Source organism: Apteryx rowi, unplaced genomic scaffold, assembly GCF_003343035.1.
Source record: "Apteryx rowi isolate R43461 unplaced genomic scaffold, aptRow1 scaffold_1402, whole genome shotgun sequence".
Lineage (NCBI taxonomy): Eukaryota > Metazoa > Chordata > Aves > Apterygiformes > Apterygidae > Apteryx > Apteryx rowi.
Genome location: NW_020447645.1, coordinates 27,582 through 45,584, shown reverse-complemented (window position 1 = coordinate 45,584; position 18,003 = coordinate 27,582). Strand labels below are relative to the sequence as shown.

General features: G+C 59.2%; 1 protein-coding gene across 1 annotated transcript; it reads right to left on the bottom strand.

Moving 5' to 3' along the window:
- Positions 1-507: 507 nt before the first annotated feature.
- On the bottom strand, positions 508-17,794 carry TYK2 (tyrosine kinase 2). The gene is made up of 25 exons (XM_026057835.1): positions 17,305-17,794; positions 16,768-16,863; positions 16,401-16,613; positions 15,035-15,158; positions 12,493-12,637; positions 11,960-12,123; positions 10,934-11,318; positions 10,448-10,642; positions 9,893-10,050; positions 9,662-9,785; positions 8,903-9,095; positions 8,704-8,810; positions 8,122-8,298; positions 7,879-7,966; positions 7,462-7,589; positions 6,652-6,787; positions 6,032-6,183; positions 5,676-5,826; positions 5,122-5,219; positions 4,447-4,639; positions 3,896-4,014; positions 3,504-3,676; positions 3,159-3,276; positions 2,955-3,065; positions 508-2,261 (listed from the first exon to the last, which is right to left on the bottom strand). Exons 3-25 carry the CDS (start codon positions 16,585-16,587, stop codon positions 2,127-2,129), a joined length of 3,561 nt encoding a protein of 1,186 aa, XP_025913620.1. The 5' UTR covers positions 16,588-16,613; positions 16,768-16,863; positions 17,305-17,794; the 3' UTR covers positions 508-2,126.
- Positions 17,795-18,003: the final 209 nt, after the last annotated feature.

Here is an 18,003-nt window from a genome sequence, read left to right as displayed (position 1 = left end):
TCGCTTTCACCGCCCCTCGACCCTTACTGGCTTATTGGGACCCCGCCCCTCTTCGAGGACACGCCCCCTCGGTCTAGAGCGCCCCCACCCTATAGTGACCCCAATGACCCCTTGCCCTACAGTGACCCCGAACCCCCTGCCCTATAGTGACTCCAATGACCCCTTGCCCTACATTGACCCCAAACCCCCTGCCCTACAGTGACCCCAATGACCCCTTGCCCTACAGTGACCCTGAACCCCCTGCCCTATAGTGACCCCAATGACCCCTTGCCCTATAGCGACCCCAAACCCCCTGCCCTACAGTGACCCCAATGACCCCTTGCCCTACAGTGACCCTGAACCCCCTGCCCTACAGTGACCCCAATGACCCCTTGCCCTAGAGCGACCCCAAACCCACCTGCCCTATAGCGACCCTAGCCTCAGCCCCCCCTTCCCCCAGGTGCCCTGAGTGCTGCTGCCCCACACCCCCAGGAAACGCGGGGCGCCGGATGCCGAGAGGAGACGGGGGCCGTTACATCCTTTATTGGGAGCGGGGCCCAGAGGCTGCCGGCTCCCCGTGGGTGCCAGGGGGCACCAGGGGGTCCCGGCCCCACGGCCTGGAGCAGCAGGGCCGCGGCGCCGCACAGGCCCCACGCGCAACGCGACAGAGCAGGCAATAAATAAAGGGGGAAGGGGGGAAAACAGCCTCCGCCGTGCCTCGGCCCCCAGCGCCTCTCCCCGCCGGCAGCGCTGATCCCAAAAACGCTCCGTGGGAGCAGGCGAGCAGGGAAGGGGATMGGAGACCCGGCCGAGAGGGAGGCAAGCGGGGAGGCACCCCGCCCGCCCCCAGGGAAGTTTCCCAAGCCGTTGGGGAGAGGAAATGCAGCGGAGACACCGAACTGCAATAAAGTGCCAAATTATTTTGCTAAAATCCACCTTCCCCGGTGGGGGGCTCGGGTGGGCGGGGGAAAGGCTGCCCCGATTCCTGCGGGAAACGGGATCCAGGCATCGCGGTGAGGAAGGCGAGCGGCTTGTGCCGAAGGCGACAGGCACGGAAACGTCACCGGGAGCCGGGAAGGGGCTGCAAACCCCACTCCCGTGGGCTCCGTGCAGCTCCGGCGCCGGCACCTCCAACCCCAGGGAGGGGAAAGCGGCACCGAGGCGGAGGGAGGCGAGGCAGGTGCAGTCCCGCAGCCCGGAGGGGTTTAAGGCTGTAAATCGCCCCCGCGCTGCCCCAGTCTCATTCACAGTGTTGGGCTCGGCCCGAGCAGGGAAGGGGGGACAGGGCCRGAGCGCCGGCCGCCCCGGGAGGTGCACGGAGAGGCGGCGCAGCGGGGCAGGGGCCGGGAGAGGCACAGAGCGGAGGGGGCCGCGCCGCGGGCAAGGCCCTTCTCCCTTCTCCCGCTTGCTGCTCTCCCGCGGCGGCCACAGGAACAGGACGGGAGGCACCGAGCGTCAAGTACCGCCAGGAGGCGAAGGGGCAGCCGCCGGACGCGGCTCGCCGGGAGAAGATCCCGGGGCAGGCAGGCAGGCAGGCGGCTGTCAGTCCTGCTTTCTGTGCAGGCAGGGACGGATCACAGCTGGCTGCTTCCACCCAACGCGCCGTCCTCCTCCTCCTCCCAGCAGCCCTCCACGGCACGGCGAAGCCGCCTGGCTCCGAGGACAGAGCGGCTCTTTCCGCAGGAGCCGGCTCCCCACAACATCCCTTTTCACGTTCGCTCCGCAGCCAGCGTCCAGCGTTTCAGAGTCCCATGGGGGAGGCGTTTCGGCCCCAGCTGCTGCCTCTCCCCGCGGCCTTCGCCATCCGCAGCAGCAACTGGAATATTCTTTTCCTGCACCAAAATCCACCCAGTGACCAGAGAGCTAAAAAACCCAGGCCGAAGCAACAGGTCCAGAGCTCAGGAGCAGCGGCTGAAGTCTTGTCCTCCACAGCTGCTTCCGTGAAATTTATGGAAGGGGAGAGTCCGAAGGGGGACGCAGCTCTCCGCGGTCTGGCGGAGCAGGCAGCAGCAGGCACTGGGGTCCCAGCGCTCCCCAGTTCATCCATGCAGGCTGTCCCATCCCAGGGCTCCCGCATGCAGAGTCCCTCCGCTCCGGCGTCCAGGCCCGCTGCGCTCCTTCCTCCAGCGAGTTCCGCAGCATCGCGCTCAGCAGACGCTGAAGACGGAGGGGGCCTGAGCCCTGTACTTCTCGTGGAAGGCCTTGAGGATGGGGACGAGGTTCTGGAAGGCCGGGCGGAAGGAGGCTTCAGCTTCCCAGCAGTTTTTCATCAGGCGGTAGATCTAGAGAAGGAGAAGGAGATGAGAAGCAGGCCAGGTTCTGAACAAAATAACACAAGATATCACAACCCTCCCGGCTTAACGGCCGCCTCTGCCAGCTGCAAAGAGCACAGGCTCAGTGCAAGACAGGGCTATTACCCAGATAAGACAATTACAGCAATTTAGTTTGAACCACAGCTCCACTTAAATCCACATTAAAGCCTTCTCCACCTTTCACTGGATGCAGCCACGTGATCTTCAGGGACACAAGAGGCAGCTCCACCCCTCGCCCCAGGGAGAGCAAGAGGACTTTTGGCTGAACATCCCAGGTAAACCCCACGGGGCAGAAGAGCCGCATGGACAGACTGACGCTTGGAGACGGACACGGATCACCGGAAGTCTCTCCAGCCACGATGGGGAAAGGGGATCATCACCTCTAGGCCCCGAGGAAGCACAGCAGAGGCTCTGCCCCGTGTTCGGCCCCCCAGCCTCACCTTTCCCCTCTTCCCTGCCGCTACGCAGGGCCTTTCATTTTTCTGCCTCCCTGAACACATTTGTCACTTCGGTGCCTCACTGCAACGGCCTCTTTCCCGAACTGCGGACGCTCCAGCTGGCCGGGGCACGGGGATGCTTTAGGGCCCGTTGGGTTGGAAGACAACTCCGCGGCAGATGGCCGACGGCAGCAGGCAGAGCCAGGGCAGGGATTTACCGCCTCACCTCGCAGGGACAGTCCTTCGGGCTGGGCAGCCTCTTCCCTCTGTCCAGCAGCTCAATCAGCCTCAGAACTGTCATCTGCCCCTGAGTCGCCCCAATCATCTCGATGAATTTCTGCGAGAGAGGGGAGGGTCAGGCTCCACTACGGGCTTCGCGAGCGCCGAYGCTTGCGGCGGTGGGAAGCCACCGGCCCCCACCGGGACTCACCACGGGAGGGCTCTGGCTGGAGTCGCAGCGCGTGAGGAGCTCGTAGAGCGTCACCCCGAAGGACCAGACGTCGGACGCGTAGTAGAACTTGCACTCCTTGAGGCACTCCATGGCGTACCTGTGCGGGGGCGGCCGGCGCAGTCAAGGCAGGGCAGCCACGAGAGAGCGCCAGCAARCCAGAGCCTGGCACGTTCATTCGGTCCCCAGCAAACGTCCCAGYGCCACGCCGGGATCCGTCCTCCCCTCCGCTCACCCCAGACCTCTGCCGCTCCACCCCACGCGTTTGCTGCCTCGCACTGGCAGCGGGGACACGCCGGGGGCGGACGCAGGCCTGGCTGCGCTCACCAGAAGACGGGGCTGTCTCCGTCCTCGCAGACGCGGTAGTACTCGTGGCCCTCGGGGATGGCCTTGGCCAGGCCGAAGTCTCCGATCTTCACCACGTTCTCGTTCTCCAGCAGCACGTTCCGGGCAGCGAGGTCCCTGTGGATGTAGTGGAGGGAGTGCAGATAGGCCATGCCCTGCAGGGAGGAAGACAGGGGTTAGACCCGTTCTGGGCAGAGCAAAGCAGAGAGTCACGCGGAGCACCCGGGAGTCCCAGCCCTCACTGCCCCTTCCCTTCGATGCTGCCCTGTTGTCGTTCCCTTTTCACAGGGCTTTCCCGACCCCGTCTCGACTCTGCCCTGCCCCACCACGCTCTGCAAGGACTGCAGATGCCTCACAAGAGGTTACGCCTTTACCTCACAGATCTGCTGGGCAAAGAGCAGGATATGGGCCAGGCTGACATTGTGTTTGGGCAAGTAGTCTCGCAGGCTGCCCAGCGGCACGTACTCCATGATCAGCTGCACAATCTTCTCCCCTGGCAGGAGAGCAAGAGGCAAACGGCATGTGAGTGGTGGGGCTCTCACGGAGAGATGCAGGGGCATCCCAAATCCCAGCCCTCTCCTGCCAGAAAGAAACTCTGGGTTTTGAGCATCTCTACAGGAGATGCTTCGTGGCGACAGGAATCGCTCCCGGTAGCAGACAGCAGGTTTAGGCTCTGCTGTTTGTGTTCAACCCTACAGCACAGGGCGTCACCAGCTCTGCAAGAGCTCTCCCTGCAGAGAGGGGTGTCAAAGGCACTCCGAAACGTGCCCCTCTGGGACAGCGCGTGGCAAATTCACAGGTCCCGGAGCRGGGCGCAGCGGCTGAGAGGAGCCGCACGGGACGGCGTACGCTCAGCGACACAGCCGCTGCGCTGCGAATCCAGCGAAGCAGCCACATCCCCCCGGCAGCGGAGGGACGGCCTTACCCTGCTCGCTGCAGCAGCCCTTGTACTTGACAATGTTCTCGTGGTAGAGCGTCTTGAGGATCTCGATCTCCCTCTTCCAGCTGGCCAGAAGCTGCTGGCTGCAGCCAGACTTGAGAGACTTCACGGCCACCATTTCCCCCGTGCCGTCGTTAGTGGGGTCGTAACAATACAGGCTCACCTTGCCAAAATGACCCTGGGAGGAAGCGGACACAGCCTTTGGGATGCTGCCAAAGGCAGAGCTCCTCTCCAGCCCACTCTCCCCGTGCCAGGAGCAGCCTCTCTCAACATGCTTGCTGGGGGCGAACAGACTTCTCACACAGGGGGAACATCCTCAGTGAAAACAGCTTGAAAATAAGGACTTTGTTGCCCCCTAGTCTAGATGTAGATTTTTGGGGAATCAGTGTAGAAAGAGCCCGGTTCCTCCAGGAGCGACAGGAGCAGATCAATCACACAGCAGTGCAAGGCACCGCAGGCTGCCAATCCCGCACTAACCTGCTACGAGGAAAACACTCTCCCAACAAGCTCCGAGCCCCTCTGCCCTTCCCATCCTATCCAAAAGGACTAAATTGCCCTCGGTGTCTTTATCAGCTCTCTGCTCCTCTGGGGATTCATCACGCCTCAAGCCATGTTGGCTCCCGCAGGGCCCTTACAGCAGGGGCAAAAGATGCCATTTACCTCCCCCAGCTCTCGGATCTTTTTCAGATAGCGCTTCTGAAAGACCGTGGGGTCTGACACTGGGAAGTCGGGGTTCACGGAGGTGACATCTACGAGGTCTGGAAATCGAGGAGATTGAGAGAACAGCTGAGGCAGCCCCGCAGCACAGACACTCTGCGCACGTGTGCTCCCACCCCTGCAGCTGAGGAGCAGCGACGATGGGGTCTCCTCGACCCAGCTCTGCTCTGACCAAAAGAACATCAGTTCTCGGGTGCAAGGCATCCCCRAGAACAAAAAACTCCACAGAGAGGACAAAAGGGATCATGCAAACAGGCGTGTGGGCAGGGAGCTAGCTCCATCTGAACTGCCAGACTCCAGGAAGGAGAAGTCAAGTAACAGCACAGACAGGAGGGCTGCCATCTGCGTTACCGCTTCTCATCTCGGGGTAGTCTGTCTTCTTAGACAGGGTGAAAGACTACAAAGAAACTTCTCGGGGAAGGAGAAGGCTCCCTACACCCAAACCAGCCGCCTAGGGCAAAGCTGGGCTGGCTGCGAAGGGCAGGACGGGGCCTTACTGTGCGGCTGAAGCTGGGTGAGGTCCCGGAGGATGGTCCGGAAGGAGGGCCGCTCGCCAGGAGTGTAGTTCAGGCACTGACAGATGAGGGTGGCCAGCTCCTTGCAGGACGGCTCAGGCAGGCGATGCCTCTTCTCGTAGAAGCGCTCTTTCTGAGAGGGGAAAGAAAGGCAGGTCTCAAACACCCTCCAGCTGCTGGACGAGGCCATGAGATCGAACGAAAGCAACCCATCCACGGGCTGCAGCCCTGCGCCTGCTCCAAATCTGCTCCTGTCATTAAATGGACAGGGGCTGGCTTGTCCCAGAATTGAGGTCCAGGCAGCAGCTCACAGAGGAAGGAGAGGGGACGCAAGTTACCTCCGAAGGAGTGCGCTCCTTGAGCGGCACGTCCGCGTCGAAGCAGATCTCCAGCAGCGTGGTGCCAAAGCTCCACTTGTCAGCCGCAGTGCTGAGGTTTCCCACGTCCTGGACACACTCTGGAGCGATCCACGGGATCCGGTCCACGCGCTCTTTGGGAGAGAGAAGGCGCAGTGAGGTGCTGCTGACAGGATAACGCTGGAGCAGGGCACGACTCCATGAACACGGGGAAAAGCTCCCTGTGGGATCGCAGCCCCCGGGAAGAGGCAGCTGGAAGCCGCAGCGCAGCTGTCTCTGACAGCAGCTTTCAGGAGAAGAGCAACAGGCCAAGACCAGCCACTGTTACAGAGCTGGCATGCCCACTTTCAGAGGCACATCCAAAACCTCCTCCACACCAAAGAATGCCACATATTGCGAAACTAAAGCTTGAAAGGAAGGCAGAGGATCCATGCCAAAGAGCTCAGGCATAACCCACGCTATTCATTAACCACCCGGGCTGCAGGAGGTGAAAAAGCACCTGGACTTCTAGCTCAGAAATTACAGGAGCCGGGAGCAAGCCCAGGCCCAGCCCTGCTCAATTCAAGGAAATGCCCTGTGAGCATCGTGAGACGAGAGAATACCTTCTCGAGAGAGCACGGTAAAACTGACTCCAGGATCGCTGAGTTTCACAAAGGGCAGCGACCCATCTTCCAAGCCCTTCCTGGCCAACAGGATGTTCTTTGCGCACACGTTGCCATGCACCAGGTTTTTGTCCTCCTGTGGAAACAAGAGGACATGAAGAGCACTGTTCCTCGGAGAGACCCCACAGATGCATCGAAACACACCAGGTCTATGAGCTGCACGAGAAAATGGAAATGCAGGACTCCCGACTCCAGTTACCCAAGTTTTGGATCCACGTGTCACCTCCATATCTCATTGTCCCCTTGCACAAAGGGAACCCAGGAGGAAGAAAGGAGCACAAGGATTACCCAGTGTTGGGATGCATGTCTCCACAAGCAGCTACCAAGCATTCCTGAGCTGCTGGCCAGAAGCCCAGCGCGCAGGGAGGGCAGTGTTCTGACTCGCGGCTCTTCCCAGCCTGCCTGGCCCCATCTGAAGCTGCAGAGCAGCGTCAGCTTTCAGGGTTTGAAGTTCACACACGCTACCCGGAAAGGGTCAACCCAGCTCCAGAAAAGAGTGAGCGAGGACGGGGTCTTGTGAGGTGCGGGCAGTTATGCTAAAAACGCGGATATCTGCTTGAAGAGCAGAGAAAGGTCGTGACAGACCCTCCCTGCCCTGCTGCCATCCAGACCCAGGGCCACAGCTGGGGACAGTGCTATGGGGCGCTACAGTGGACGGGAGCAACAGAGAAGGTGCTTGGAGGTGGCCTCCAGGTGCACAGGCACCAGCTGCTTCCCAGAAAATGCCCCGCTCCCRGACCGGCCCATTACCAGGTAGCTCAGGGCACTGGCCAGTTGTTTGGCCACGGTGATTTTCCAGCCCACAGTGACCCGGCCTTTCTCCTTCCGCAGCAACACATCCAGAGGACCGTGTTCCACGAACTCTTCCACCATGATATCTGGGAACACAGAAGACGGGAGGGTCTCAACCAGCAGCCCAAGAGCCCGGCCCTCGGCACCGCGCAGGAGGACACCAAGAGCATCGCCCATCGGCAAGGAGGGTGCTCCGACCAGAAACACGCCTGCCGAGCAACGGAGCTGGCAGCAGCCGGCGCAGCCGCGAGCCCAGCAGCAAGGGAAAGGCACCACGAAGGCGGCAGCGCGAGGCAAGGGGCCAGGCCGGCTGCCGCAGCAGGCGAGGGCAGCCGCGGCCGTCACCGACGAAGGGGGCGAGCGCCCAGTACTCACTCTCGGAGCCTCGCACGCAGACTCCGTGCACGAAAGCCAGGTGGACGTGCGACACTTGGCTCATCAGGCTGGCAGTCTCAAAAAACGCCTGTGGAGAGAGGAGCAGGGACGTCACAACGGCAGCTCGTCTCTGCATGGCCGGGGACCTCCTGCGAGCTGCCCAGAGCACAGAGAGCAGCTCRGGGCCATTTTAGCCTCCGTTCCGCCTCCCTTCCCCCAGCCTGGCGCAGGGCCTACGCTCACCAGGGCAATGTCTCTGTGGCTGGGGTCCAGGACTTTGAGGACCACGTGCATCTCCCGGCTGTTGTTGTTCTGCTCAGTGGAGAAGTACTCAGCCTCGTCATCGGCCCCAGCGGTCCCGCACACATTCAGCACCCCGTCATAGATGTTAGTGCGGGTGCCCTGCCCCAGGTGGGCTCGCTGCAGGCACACGAGGAAGGCGCACGGACGTCAGACCTGGCACTGTCTCAGGGAGGGTATTTTCAGCCTCGCACTCCCAAGTCAACTCTCCCCTCTTCCCTCTGTCAACTCTGTGGCACCTTCGCACACTGCTGCGGATGGCAGGGAAGAAACTGTCTCCTGCCCCGACAGTGCTGCCTCTGCAGGACTTGGCCTCCTCCCCTTGGGGAAGGAAGGAGTCAATCCTCCTGCTAAATAAAAGTGCCAAACCAAAGCCAGCAACTGCTCTGTGCATCCCCCCTCCTTGCACCAGTGGTGGTTGGGGCTTGGTAGCATCCCCTGAGCAGGGAAGCAACCGCCTCCAGCCAACACATTTACACACGCTACCCCTTAAACCCTGCTGCCAGGGAAGGCAGAGCACACAACCTGCGTGATCTCGTTCTTGCGGATCTGGTGGAAGCTGAGCTGGGTCAGGCTGAGGATCTGCTTTGTGCTATCCTTCACCTTCCGTGTGATTAGCAGGTCCGAAATCTCTGCAAGAGGGAATAGATCTATGCTAGGACCCAGAAACTGCCAGATGCCCTTGTTCCCCCAGTTCGAGAGAGGGAAAGAGCCCTTCTTCTACCTCCTGGTTTGGGTGGACAACACCTCTTCACAGTGAAGCTCTCATCGCCAGACTTGAGCGTGCAGCCCTTGAGTACATCCATGAGCTCCCGCAAGGTGGAGAAYTCCCGGTCCCACCCCTCCAGCACAAAGGAGCTGCCTTTCTTCTGGATCCGGAACTGCCGGTACTTGAGGGCACCCTGCACCCCAGAGCCCTAGGAAAGACGGAGCAATGTCAGAACAGGCATCGCTGCTGCGGCCACAGAAACCACAACACCGACCTGGCTGACCCTGGAGGCAGCGCTCTGGCCCAGAGCGTAACTCCAGCAGAAGGGCCGTCCTTTGCAGCTACCTTCCCATCACCCAGAAAGCCGGCAGCTCAGACCAGCTGCAGCCCAGCTCGCTCCTAACGAGACGAACGCCTGCTGGAGCTCGCTGCCCCCAGGCACGCTGCTCTGCCCTGCCTCTTTCCTGGCACTCGGCCACACTCGGCAGCTGGAGCCTTTCCCCCTTCCCCGGAGGTGATCTGTTGTGGGTTGTGCAAGGCAAACAAGCCCGAGGAGATGTAACAGCAAACAGCACAACACCCCGCGCCAGGGCAGCTGCCCTGCCACCCCGCTCCTCCTGCACGGGAGGAGGCTCTGCCGGCCTACGGGGGCTACCGAGGTCGGATACAACCTAAACAGTAAACAGCAAAATTCTCAGCTTACAGTCTACCCCAGGGACTGCTCCGACAGGCTTGTGCCCCGTGTGTCACAGCGCACCCGGACTCCCATCTCACCTGCTGGTGGCCCCTTTTCACCACAGACAGAATCATCCTGTTGAAGTCAAGGACGCTCCAGCGGATGATGTACAGCCCCTCCTCGTGCTCCTCCCGCCGCAGCTTGGCAAAGACAAACTCCTCCCTGGAAGCAGGAGGAGGGGATCAGCTCCAGACAAGCCCCAAGGACACAGCACGTCCCCCCCCGACGCCGGCGCACCCTCCGTCTCCCACCCAGAAGAAGCCACTTACTGCATGGGCCCATGGATGCCGTTCAAGATGCTCATCACGAGCCGCGGCGGAGCCACTTCGTGACACAGGTAGTGACTGGAGTCAGCCGTGAGCCGGAAGTAGCCGTCCACAAGTGACACCAAGGAGAGCGCGCTTTCGTAGGAYGGGAGAACCAGCTCCTGAAGGGAGGGAGGGAACCAGTCCACACGTGAGAAATCACCAAGCTAGGGTGTAAGCGCCCCAAAATCCGCCTATCGCTCTGCCCTTTGCCAGCCCGAGGAGGAGAGTGCTCGAGCCCACTGAGGGCCTGCAACAAGTGATCGGAGGATGCGCCTTGCAGGGCTCAGCTCTGGTGCTGCAACAGAGGGCCTGCCTTGGCCAGCAGCAGGACCAGCAAGGAAAGCAAAGCACATCACGGCAAAACTCAACTTGTTGGCATTAACCTTGGGAAAGACCACTTTTCCTCCCATCGCTCCTTCAGTACCGTCTCCTTCCCGTCTCGGAAGCGCAATTACTGGCTCCCACGTGCATTAAGCTGGTCAGTGGGGCAGCTCAGGCAGAAAAGGGCTCACTCACCAGGCATTTGTTGTCCTGCCGGTTGATGCTGACTCTGCAGTCCTTGATCACAATGTGAGTGATCTCCCGAAAGTCGCAGAACTGTACCCACTTCGGCTCGCTCCGTTCCGCTGGCTGATTCAGCCCCTTGGGCTCCACCTCTTTGTTTCTGGCCTTCCTCCCAAAATAGCCACGATGGGAGAAGCTCTCAATGCTCTGCAGGGCCAGAGACACACAGCATCAGTCCCAGCCCTTCCTACAGCTGGGAAATAGCATGGATAGACACTAGTCCATGGCAGGTGCTGGCTAACCTGGGATGAGCTGGAAAAAAAGCTCAGGATTCCCTGAGCCTTGTGCAGCAGTCCATCTACTAAATTGTACTGCCTCAGCATTGACCCTTACACCCACTCAAGGTGGTAAAGCTCAGGAGTACAAGTTAATGAAAAGAAGCCAGTGTGGGACCTTCCACAGACTTGGATGCGAATTGCTCTTCCCACCCCAACCTACCTCAACAGGCACAGGCCGCCACTGGATACCGTTCGTGCCAGTGACAAGGACTTCGTGGGTGGCAGGCCGGTCCTTGGGGAGCAGCACGTGCCCATGCTCCAGCTGCGCATGTCCTCCGTTCATGTACAGCTGCACCTTCTCCCCCTCAGAGGAGGTCTCCAAGGAGAGCACGGAGAAGAGCTCGCTCCCAAAGCGGGGTGCCAGGTGCTCCAAGGTGGCCAGGTACTTGTACATGATGTCCTGCTCCGTCAGCTTTCCAGTGCTGACTGTGTGCCGCTGGAAGCGCTGCACAAATTTCTTGAAGACATTCTTCATGCGGAACTTGGTCAGGTAGTTGTTCTGCTGGATCTGGCGGTAGAAGGAACGTGGGATGCAGTCCTTGAAGCTGTGGAAGGGAGGAACAACTGGTCAGGAAAATCTCAGACACCCGTAGCAGAATTGCGCAGCCAGGGTCTTCAGCAGAACGGCCACAGCCGATCTCTGCGTCACCTAAAACGGCCCAAAACACCTCCTCATTGCTCATGCTCCAGCTTCACAAAGAGGACAGAGGGAAACGAGGGCGAGAGACGTGGGCAGACAGCGAGTCAGACCACAGATGTGCAGACAGGTTTACAAGGCAAGTCAAGCCGCACCAAATTAGAAGTGCCCCAGCCACCACCTCACACACACAGCTCCGAGGCCAAACTCCCTCCCTGAGACGAAAGCAGAACGGGCTGTACGCTCCCAGATGCACGTTCCATCCATGGCTTTGCACACTAGCCATGTTAGCAATCCCAAACGCTGACTGCGCCTTCTAACATCTACTTGTCCTCCGTGGTCAGGCCATTCCCTCCACCACACAACTGGCTGAAAAGAGGAAGCATTAGGACACAAACCCATTCAGGCTGCCATCTCCTCACTCCTTGGAGTAGCCGCACTGTCTCTTGCTGCCCTCTCGCAGCAGCCTGCTAGCAGAGCAGAAGAAACCCTTCAGACAACCACAGAGCAGAAAGCCCCCAGCCCGAGGCTTCGAAGCCAGGCAGTCACCTGTATTTTCTGGCCACTTCCTCAAGGGAGATGCCTTTTTTGATGGCAATGTGAGAGAGGTGAAGCACAGCCATGCCTAAGCTTTCGTTCTTGAACCTTTGGATCTCCTGTTCGGTCTGGAGGTCTTTCAAAGACGCCACATCATTTATGAATTCAAATTTCCCCTACCAAAGAGAGAGAGTTAAACAAAGGGGAAAAAACCCTGTACGGACTTGCGGTGCCTTCCCCCCGCTCCCCCAAGGTGCGATGGAAACCCCCCATTTCAGCTCCCAGCCTCCTAGGGAGGCCTCAAGCAGGACAAAAGCTTTCTGAGGCTCCTGGCAAAACTACAGCTGTGTTTGTCCTTTAAACAAAGCACCCGCAGCAGGACAAACAGACCCTGAAGAAAGGGCTGATCACAACCTGGCCCGCGAGCTGGATCACCCTGAGGCTCTCTCCYGAGCCGAGACAGTCGCTGTCTGAGATCCCAGGTTTTCCCATCTCCAGGGGTGACCAGCCTCCGGCCAACCCAGCAGCCCACGCCCGGTCGCTACCTGCTCAAACAGGTACTCGAAGGACGACTTGTCCAGCAAGGCCCCCCCTTGCAACCTCTCGTCCGGGGAGTCGCTCTGCCGGGGCACGTTGCGATAAACTGCCGGCTCCTTGTCGTTCATCCCATGCCAGTTCCGAAAGTAGTACCTGCAGAGGAGGGAAGCAGAGAAGGCCACCCTCTCTCGCGCTGCTGGAGGCAGGAGGGCTGTCGCCTGCCCCTGCTCTCACTCACAGACGCGCGACCCGTCGAATCCCAGCCCAGCAGCGCTCTGTTAGCTGGGTCACGTTCCTAGTTCAAGGCAGTCGGTTGGTTTGTTAAGGCCAAGCCACGCGTTCAAAGGTCGCTTAAACCCCAGCTGCTGACACGAGAATCACACGGGTCCTCAACACGGATCTGAGCGCAAGGCAGAGAGTCAGACACCAGAAGGGGAAGCAACCTTCCCTTCTTGCTATCAAAATCTCTTCTAAGCCGTTCTCCAGCTTTCCCATGACCTGACTCAGAGTTTATGGATGGCTGCGCTGCCCAGCACACCCAAGGGCCCAGCAGGTGCCGATCCGCAGAACCAGCATGCTAATTTACTCTGGTTGCAATTGATCCAGACCTACAAGCATCCCTACAGCAGCCCCCCATGAAACTCCCCAGAGGCCCCCTGCGAGCAGTTCAGCAGCTCAAACCCAGTTTGTTCCACGCCGAGCTTTCTTTCTGCTGAACCCCAGCAGCTCGTACCACTGCAGGGCACCCCTGGGAGGAACATTTGTAAGAACGCCTTGGGTGAGGACTGTCCCTCAAAATGCCAAACACCCACATCTAAGAGGTGTCAGCACGAAGAGAGTTCTCTGGCCAGAGCGTGTTTCCGCTCCCGCTGTTTACACGCTCCCCTCAACCCCGAAAGCCACATTGCCGTCTGTGGTAATGCACACGAGGCTATTTCGGTGCTTGTACGCAGAACACTTCCTGCGGCTGCCTGCAGGCAGCTACCCCAGCCGAGTTTGGGCACACAAATGATGCAGCCACACCAAGCTGTGCATGGGAAGGAGGTGAAGGCAGCTTTAGAGAGACAAACACAAGCTATTCTTTTTCCCTCCCGACTGACAGCACGTTACAAAACCAGAGCATAACAGGAGGGAAAAATCCTTCCCTAACTCTTAAAGAAAAAAAATGCCTGACTTCATGAGGAACGAGCAGGCTGCATCGAAACAGTGAGCCCTCAAAACCAGAGCTGAAAGCACTTCCTGGCCCAGAAAGTCGGAGCCCGGAGTACTGTGCCTCATCTGCAGCCAGAGCGCTGCAGACCGGGGGTCTCTACTCCTTCAGGGCACAGAGAGTGGCCAACAGAGATCGGGGTGCTAGCCACCAGGATTCACAGGCACGGCTTTTCCACGCTCTCTCTGCATGCGGGCAAGTTCGTGGTACGCAAGGCGGTCGCAGCGCCCAGCCACCGCCCCAGCGTTCCTCAGACGCCACAGTAACGCGCGTGACGCCAGCTCCAGAAGAGGTACTTCGGGCACGGCAGGCTCGCAGCAGGCCGGCACAGCACCCCAGGGACCGTTTTCTGATGCATCGGTTCTGTTCCTAGAGAGCACCATGGATGTCCCTCATGCAATGGGTAGCTGCAGAGAGAGGCCCCTGCTCAGCATTCTGCTTTCTAGCAGGAGCCCTTCAGTCCCCCGGGAGGAAGAAGGTATTGCAGGTTGTATAAAACAAGGCAGGCACAGGCTAATGTATCCCCAGGCCACATTTTCTGCTTTTCCCTAGCTGCACATTAGTCTTACCTGTGCTATGACTCAGACACCACAAAAAAAGCGAGCCTGAAAGAGTTCTCCTAATGTGATGGCCAGTGGCAACGTTTTAGGAGAAAACACTGCTCCATACAGCAGTAAGACTGGTGTCTTGCTCATCCCCAAGGAACCTGAGCATCTTGCAAAGATGCAAGAAGCCTGGAAAATGGCCTGCTGGTTAGAGTCACACGCCAACCTTCCCCTTCCCCAAAACCCGGACTGCAGTACCGCACGCCCACCCCACGTGAGGCTTGGCCTGTTCCCCCTCGGGTGTTTGCTGGTGGTCTCGAAACACTTTGGAGGCAACGTCCTGCGCAGGGACTGAGCTGAGAGCGGGGAGCACAGACTGGAATAGAAGGGGGGATTGCAGGTCAAAAGATGGAGGAGTATCGGGAACAGGGAAAGGACGTTTTCCATAGCTCACCTCTCACTCAGCACGACAAGCACGAACTCCAAACATTTCCAGTTCCTCGTTTAATCCTTCAGATATTCTGATTTAGACGAACCCTGCCGAGTTCCTCACTTCCCAAAGGAGTTGGTGAGTTCCCTGATCCCATGCCAACCTTAGTACACATTTCTAGGCAATTCTACGCTACAGGTAATGCAGGAACAGAAAAGCAAGCCGCGTATTTCCAGTGCAGCCCTATTAAACTACTGGGTGCACTGTTCCGCAACAAAAGTAGCTTGGCTGCTCCATAAGACTTATCTCCACTAAGGGGGTCAGCAAACAGCAGCAGAGGAACGAGCAGAGGCAACTACCCTCACCTCAGGCGGAAGAGCAGGTTCAGGTTGGTGTCTTTGCTGATTTTGAACACGTGGTTGGGTGGGAGCCAGACTCTGCTCTGGGTGTCATAGAGCGCAAAGAGGCTGTAGCACAGCGGTGTGATGCCTGCAAAGAAGAGAGGATTCCTGTGAGGTGCCAAGGAAGCGCTTTTTCACATGCAGTCGAGCTCGTGAAGATTCACAGCTGACTGGGAAAAAAAAAAAAAAAAAACTCTCTTTTCACTGCTTTCCTCCCAGTCACCAGATTTTGCTGGCAGCACAACCCTGTCCATGCTCCCAACAGCAGGGATAGTAACCCACACCCCATGTTCAGAGACAGAGACTTCCTTCTCGTCGTTAGCTTCCGAACACTGCGTTGCTGCTCACAAATGTCAGAGGCAGGATAGTCTTTAAAAGTGCTGTTTAAAGAGAGACATGTATCTGCTGTCCTTCCGGCAGGCTCGGGCAAAGCCAGCTGGCCAGAGAAGCCTCAGCAGTTTTTATTCCAAATAAACCAACGCGCCGAGCTGCTTATACTGCAGCAGGGGGAGGGGAAGGAGAGTTAAGTAAAACCCATGGGAAATACGAACCGAGACTGATTTGCCCATTAAACTTTGGAAAAGAGCTAAAGCCTTTTCCAGCGAATCTGAGATTAAAAAGGACATCAGCTGCCCTTAATTCAAGCCAAGACAACTGCAAAGGATCCCTTTCGGACCTAGAGCTGGGGCAGAACTGAGGCACAGGTGCCCTACCCCCCTCCTCCCCCAGGATTTTTGCAGCTTGCCAGGAGAAGTCCATGGAGAGGGAGGACAAGCGCTCATTAAATGAGGATGCTGATGAGTCAGAGGTGAAGTAATTGCTCTTCAACTAGTCATGCTCCAATAACTCACAGACCCATTGGCCTGGGCCTCAGGGGAAGAGGCATCCTACCCCACTTCTCAGGAACTCCGGAGCAAACGGGGTTGATGTTTAGATTTTGACAGAAGGATTGTTAACAGCTAGTTGCCAAGAAGTTGCTTTTTAAAAGCAAAATAAAATCTCAGATTTACTGGAAAAAGAAGGGGTCTAGATGGTTTCAGAGATTGAGAGGACAGCGGAAATTTCTCAGTTCTAGGACAAAACCTGAGGTTTTCTCCTGAGTAGGGGTCGGCTCTAAAGGAGAGGCTGTTTGGGTACAGATGTTCATCTCTCTAGTCTCGGAGCAGAGGACCTGACTGAGCTGGGAACCCACTTCCATCCCTGCGGAGCAGGCCTGCTTTCCCGGTCCCAGGCGGGCAGCACTAACGAAACCCGCGCAGCGCTGCCACTCCGCGCTCGCAGGCGGCCTCGGCGGATGGGGCTCCAGGCCCAGCAGATGYCCGGCACTCACCAATCCTCCGCGCGATATCAATGCAGATTTCTTCGGCGCTCAGCGTGCCCTGCGCGTAGGTCCGGCACCGCTCCTGCTCCTCCTCGCCGCTCCAGTGCAGGCACACCTTCAGGCCCCCGCCCGCCGAGAAGCAGCAGCCCTCCATGTCCGACTCGCTGTGCTTCACGGCGCAGTGGCACAGAGACATGTCGACGGCCCTCGAAGATCCCCCAGCTGGAAAGCAAGGGAAGCAGAGAGAAAAACAACTAGTGCTACGAGGGCAAGAAGCAGCCCGCCGCAGGACAGGGCGCCCTCCGCCTCGCTGCTGGGCAGGTTCCCCGCTGCGACTGCAGGGCTCTGCTCGGCGGAGGCACGCGGGGCTACAAACCTCGCCGTCAGATGAAGCATAACTCGGTCCCGATCTTCAAATGCTCTGCACGCTGCGTGACCCAGGCCAAGGCAGAGGTGGGGGACGTTGTATCACCTGCACGGGGAAGCGATTTGTCTGAGACGCGGAGCGATCAGCGACAGGAGCAGGGGGAGACGAGACCCCTTCGCGCRGAGCTCTGGCTGCCGGATTCCTCTGCGCCGACGCCGGCCCCGCGGCGGCGGACGGGTCCCGGAGCCTGGCTCCAGCTCCTCCTTGCTCCCCCACACCACAAACACCACTCCCACCCCGTTAGCTCAACCCACAGCCCCTTGCTCTGCCCTCGGCGCTTCTCCCTCCGGCAGCCTGCTGCAGCGCAGGCTGTAGAACCGAGGGCAAGATTTGGAGCTTATTCCTCATCAGACATGCAGCCAAGCGTCGTCGTCTTTGCTGACTAAAGACAGAGACCTCAATACACGGCTCTCTACTTCCTCTGATGGTGATAAACACCCGAGTCAGCAGGGAACTCCCGCAGAGGGCAGCCAGACGCTGTCGTACCCTCCCGCTCCGCTCGGTGCTCCCAGCAAGCTCGCGCGCTCCTGCCTCCCGCGTTTGTCTTCCAAACAGCCCCAGAGCAGGGGCAGCGCTGCGGGGACAGAAGTCCTGCAGGCTCCGCGTCCCCCGGGAGCGCGGCCGGCTCCCGGAGCAGCTCCGCAGCACCCTATCGCCGTCCCGCACCACGGCGCGAAGGCTCGCGGCCTTATCTCCCGGCAGGCAGGCGGAGGAGGCGGCTCTGGCCCCTGAGGCTTCGCCCATCTCTCCTGCGACACAGCAGACACGAAGCGCAACCACGAAACAGGCTGCAGCCTTGAGGCCTTGGCGCTCCAGCGCTTCTCCCGCTCCCCCTCGCCGTGCCCAAAGAGTCCGAATTGCTCGGGAGCTGCGCTCGCGCACGCTTCTCCGTGGGGCTCACTGTAACCAGCGCTGCTGGGGGCAGAAGCAAACAGCCCTGCAGAGCAAACCCCAACGCCTGCAAGGGAAGAAAGCTTCGTGCCTTCTGAAGCATTAAGCCTATCCACCCCCCTTTTGCAGACTTTCTCCCCATTTCTCCGTTGTCGGCTGCAATGGGATTCCTCCCACCCTACACGTGCTGGACAAACCAGGTAGACCAAATAAGCAGGCCCAGCTCAGAGGCGTCCCTCGTTGGGGTGTCCGCGCTGCTAGCGGGAAGCTCTTGAGCTTTCCCGATTGCCTCAG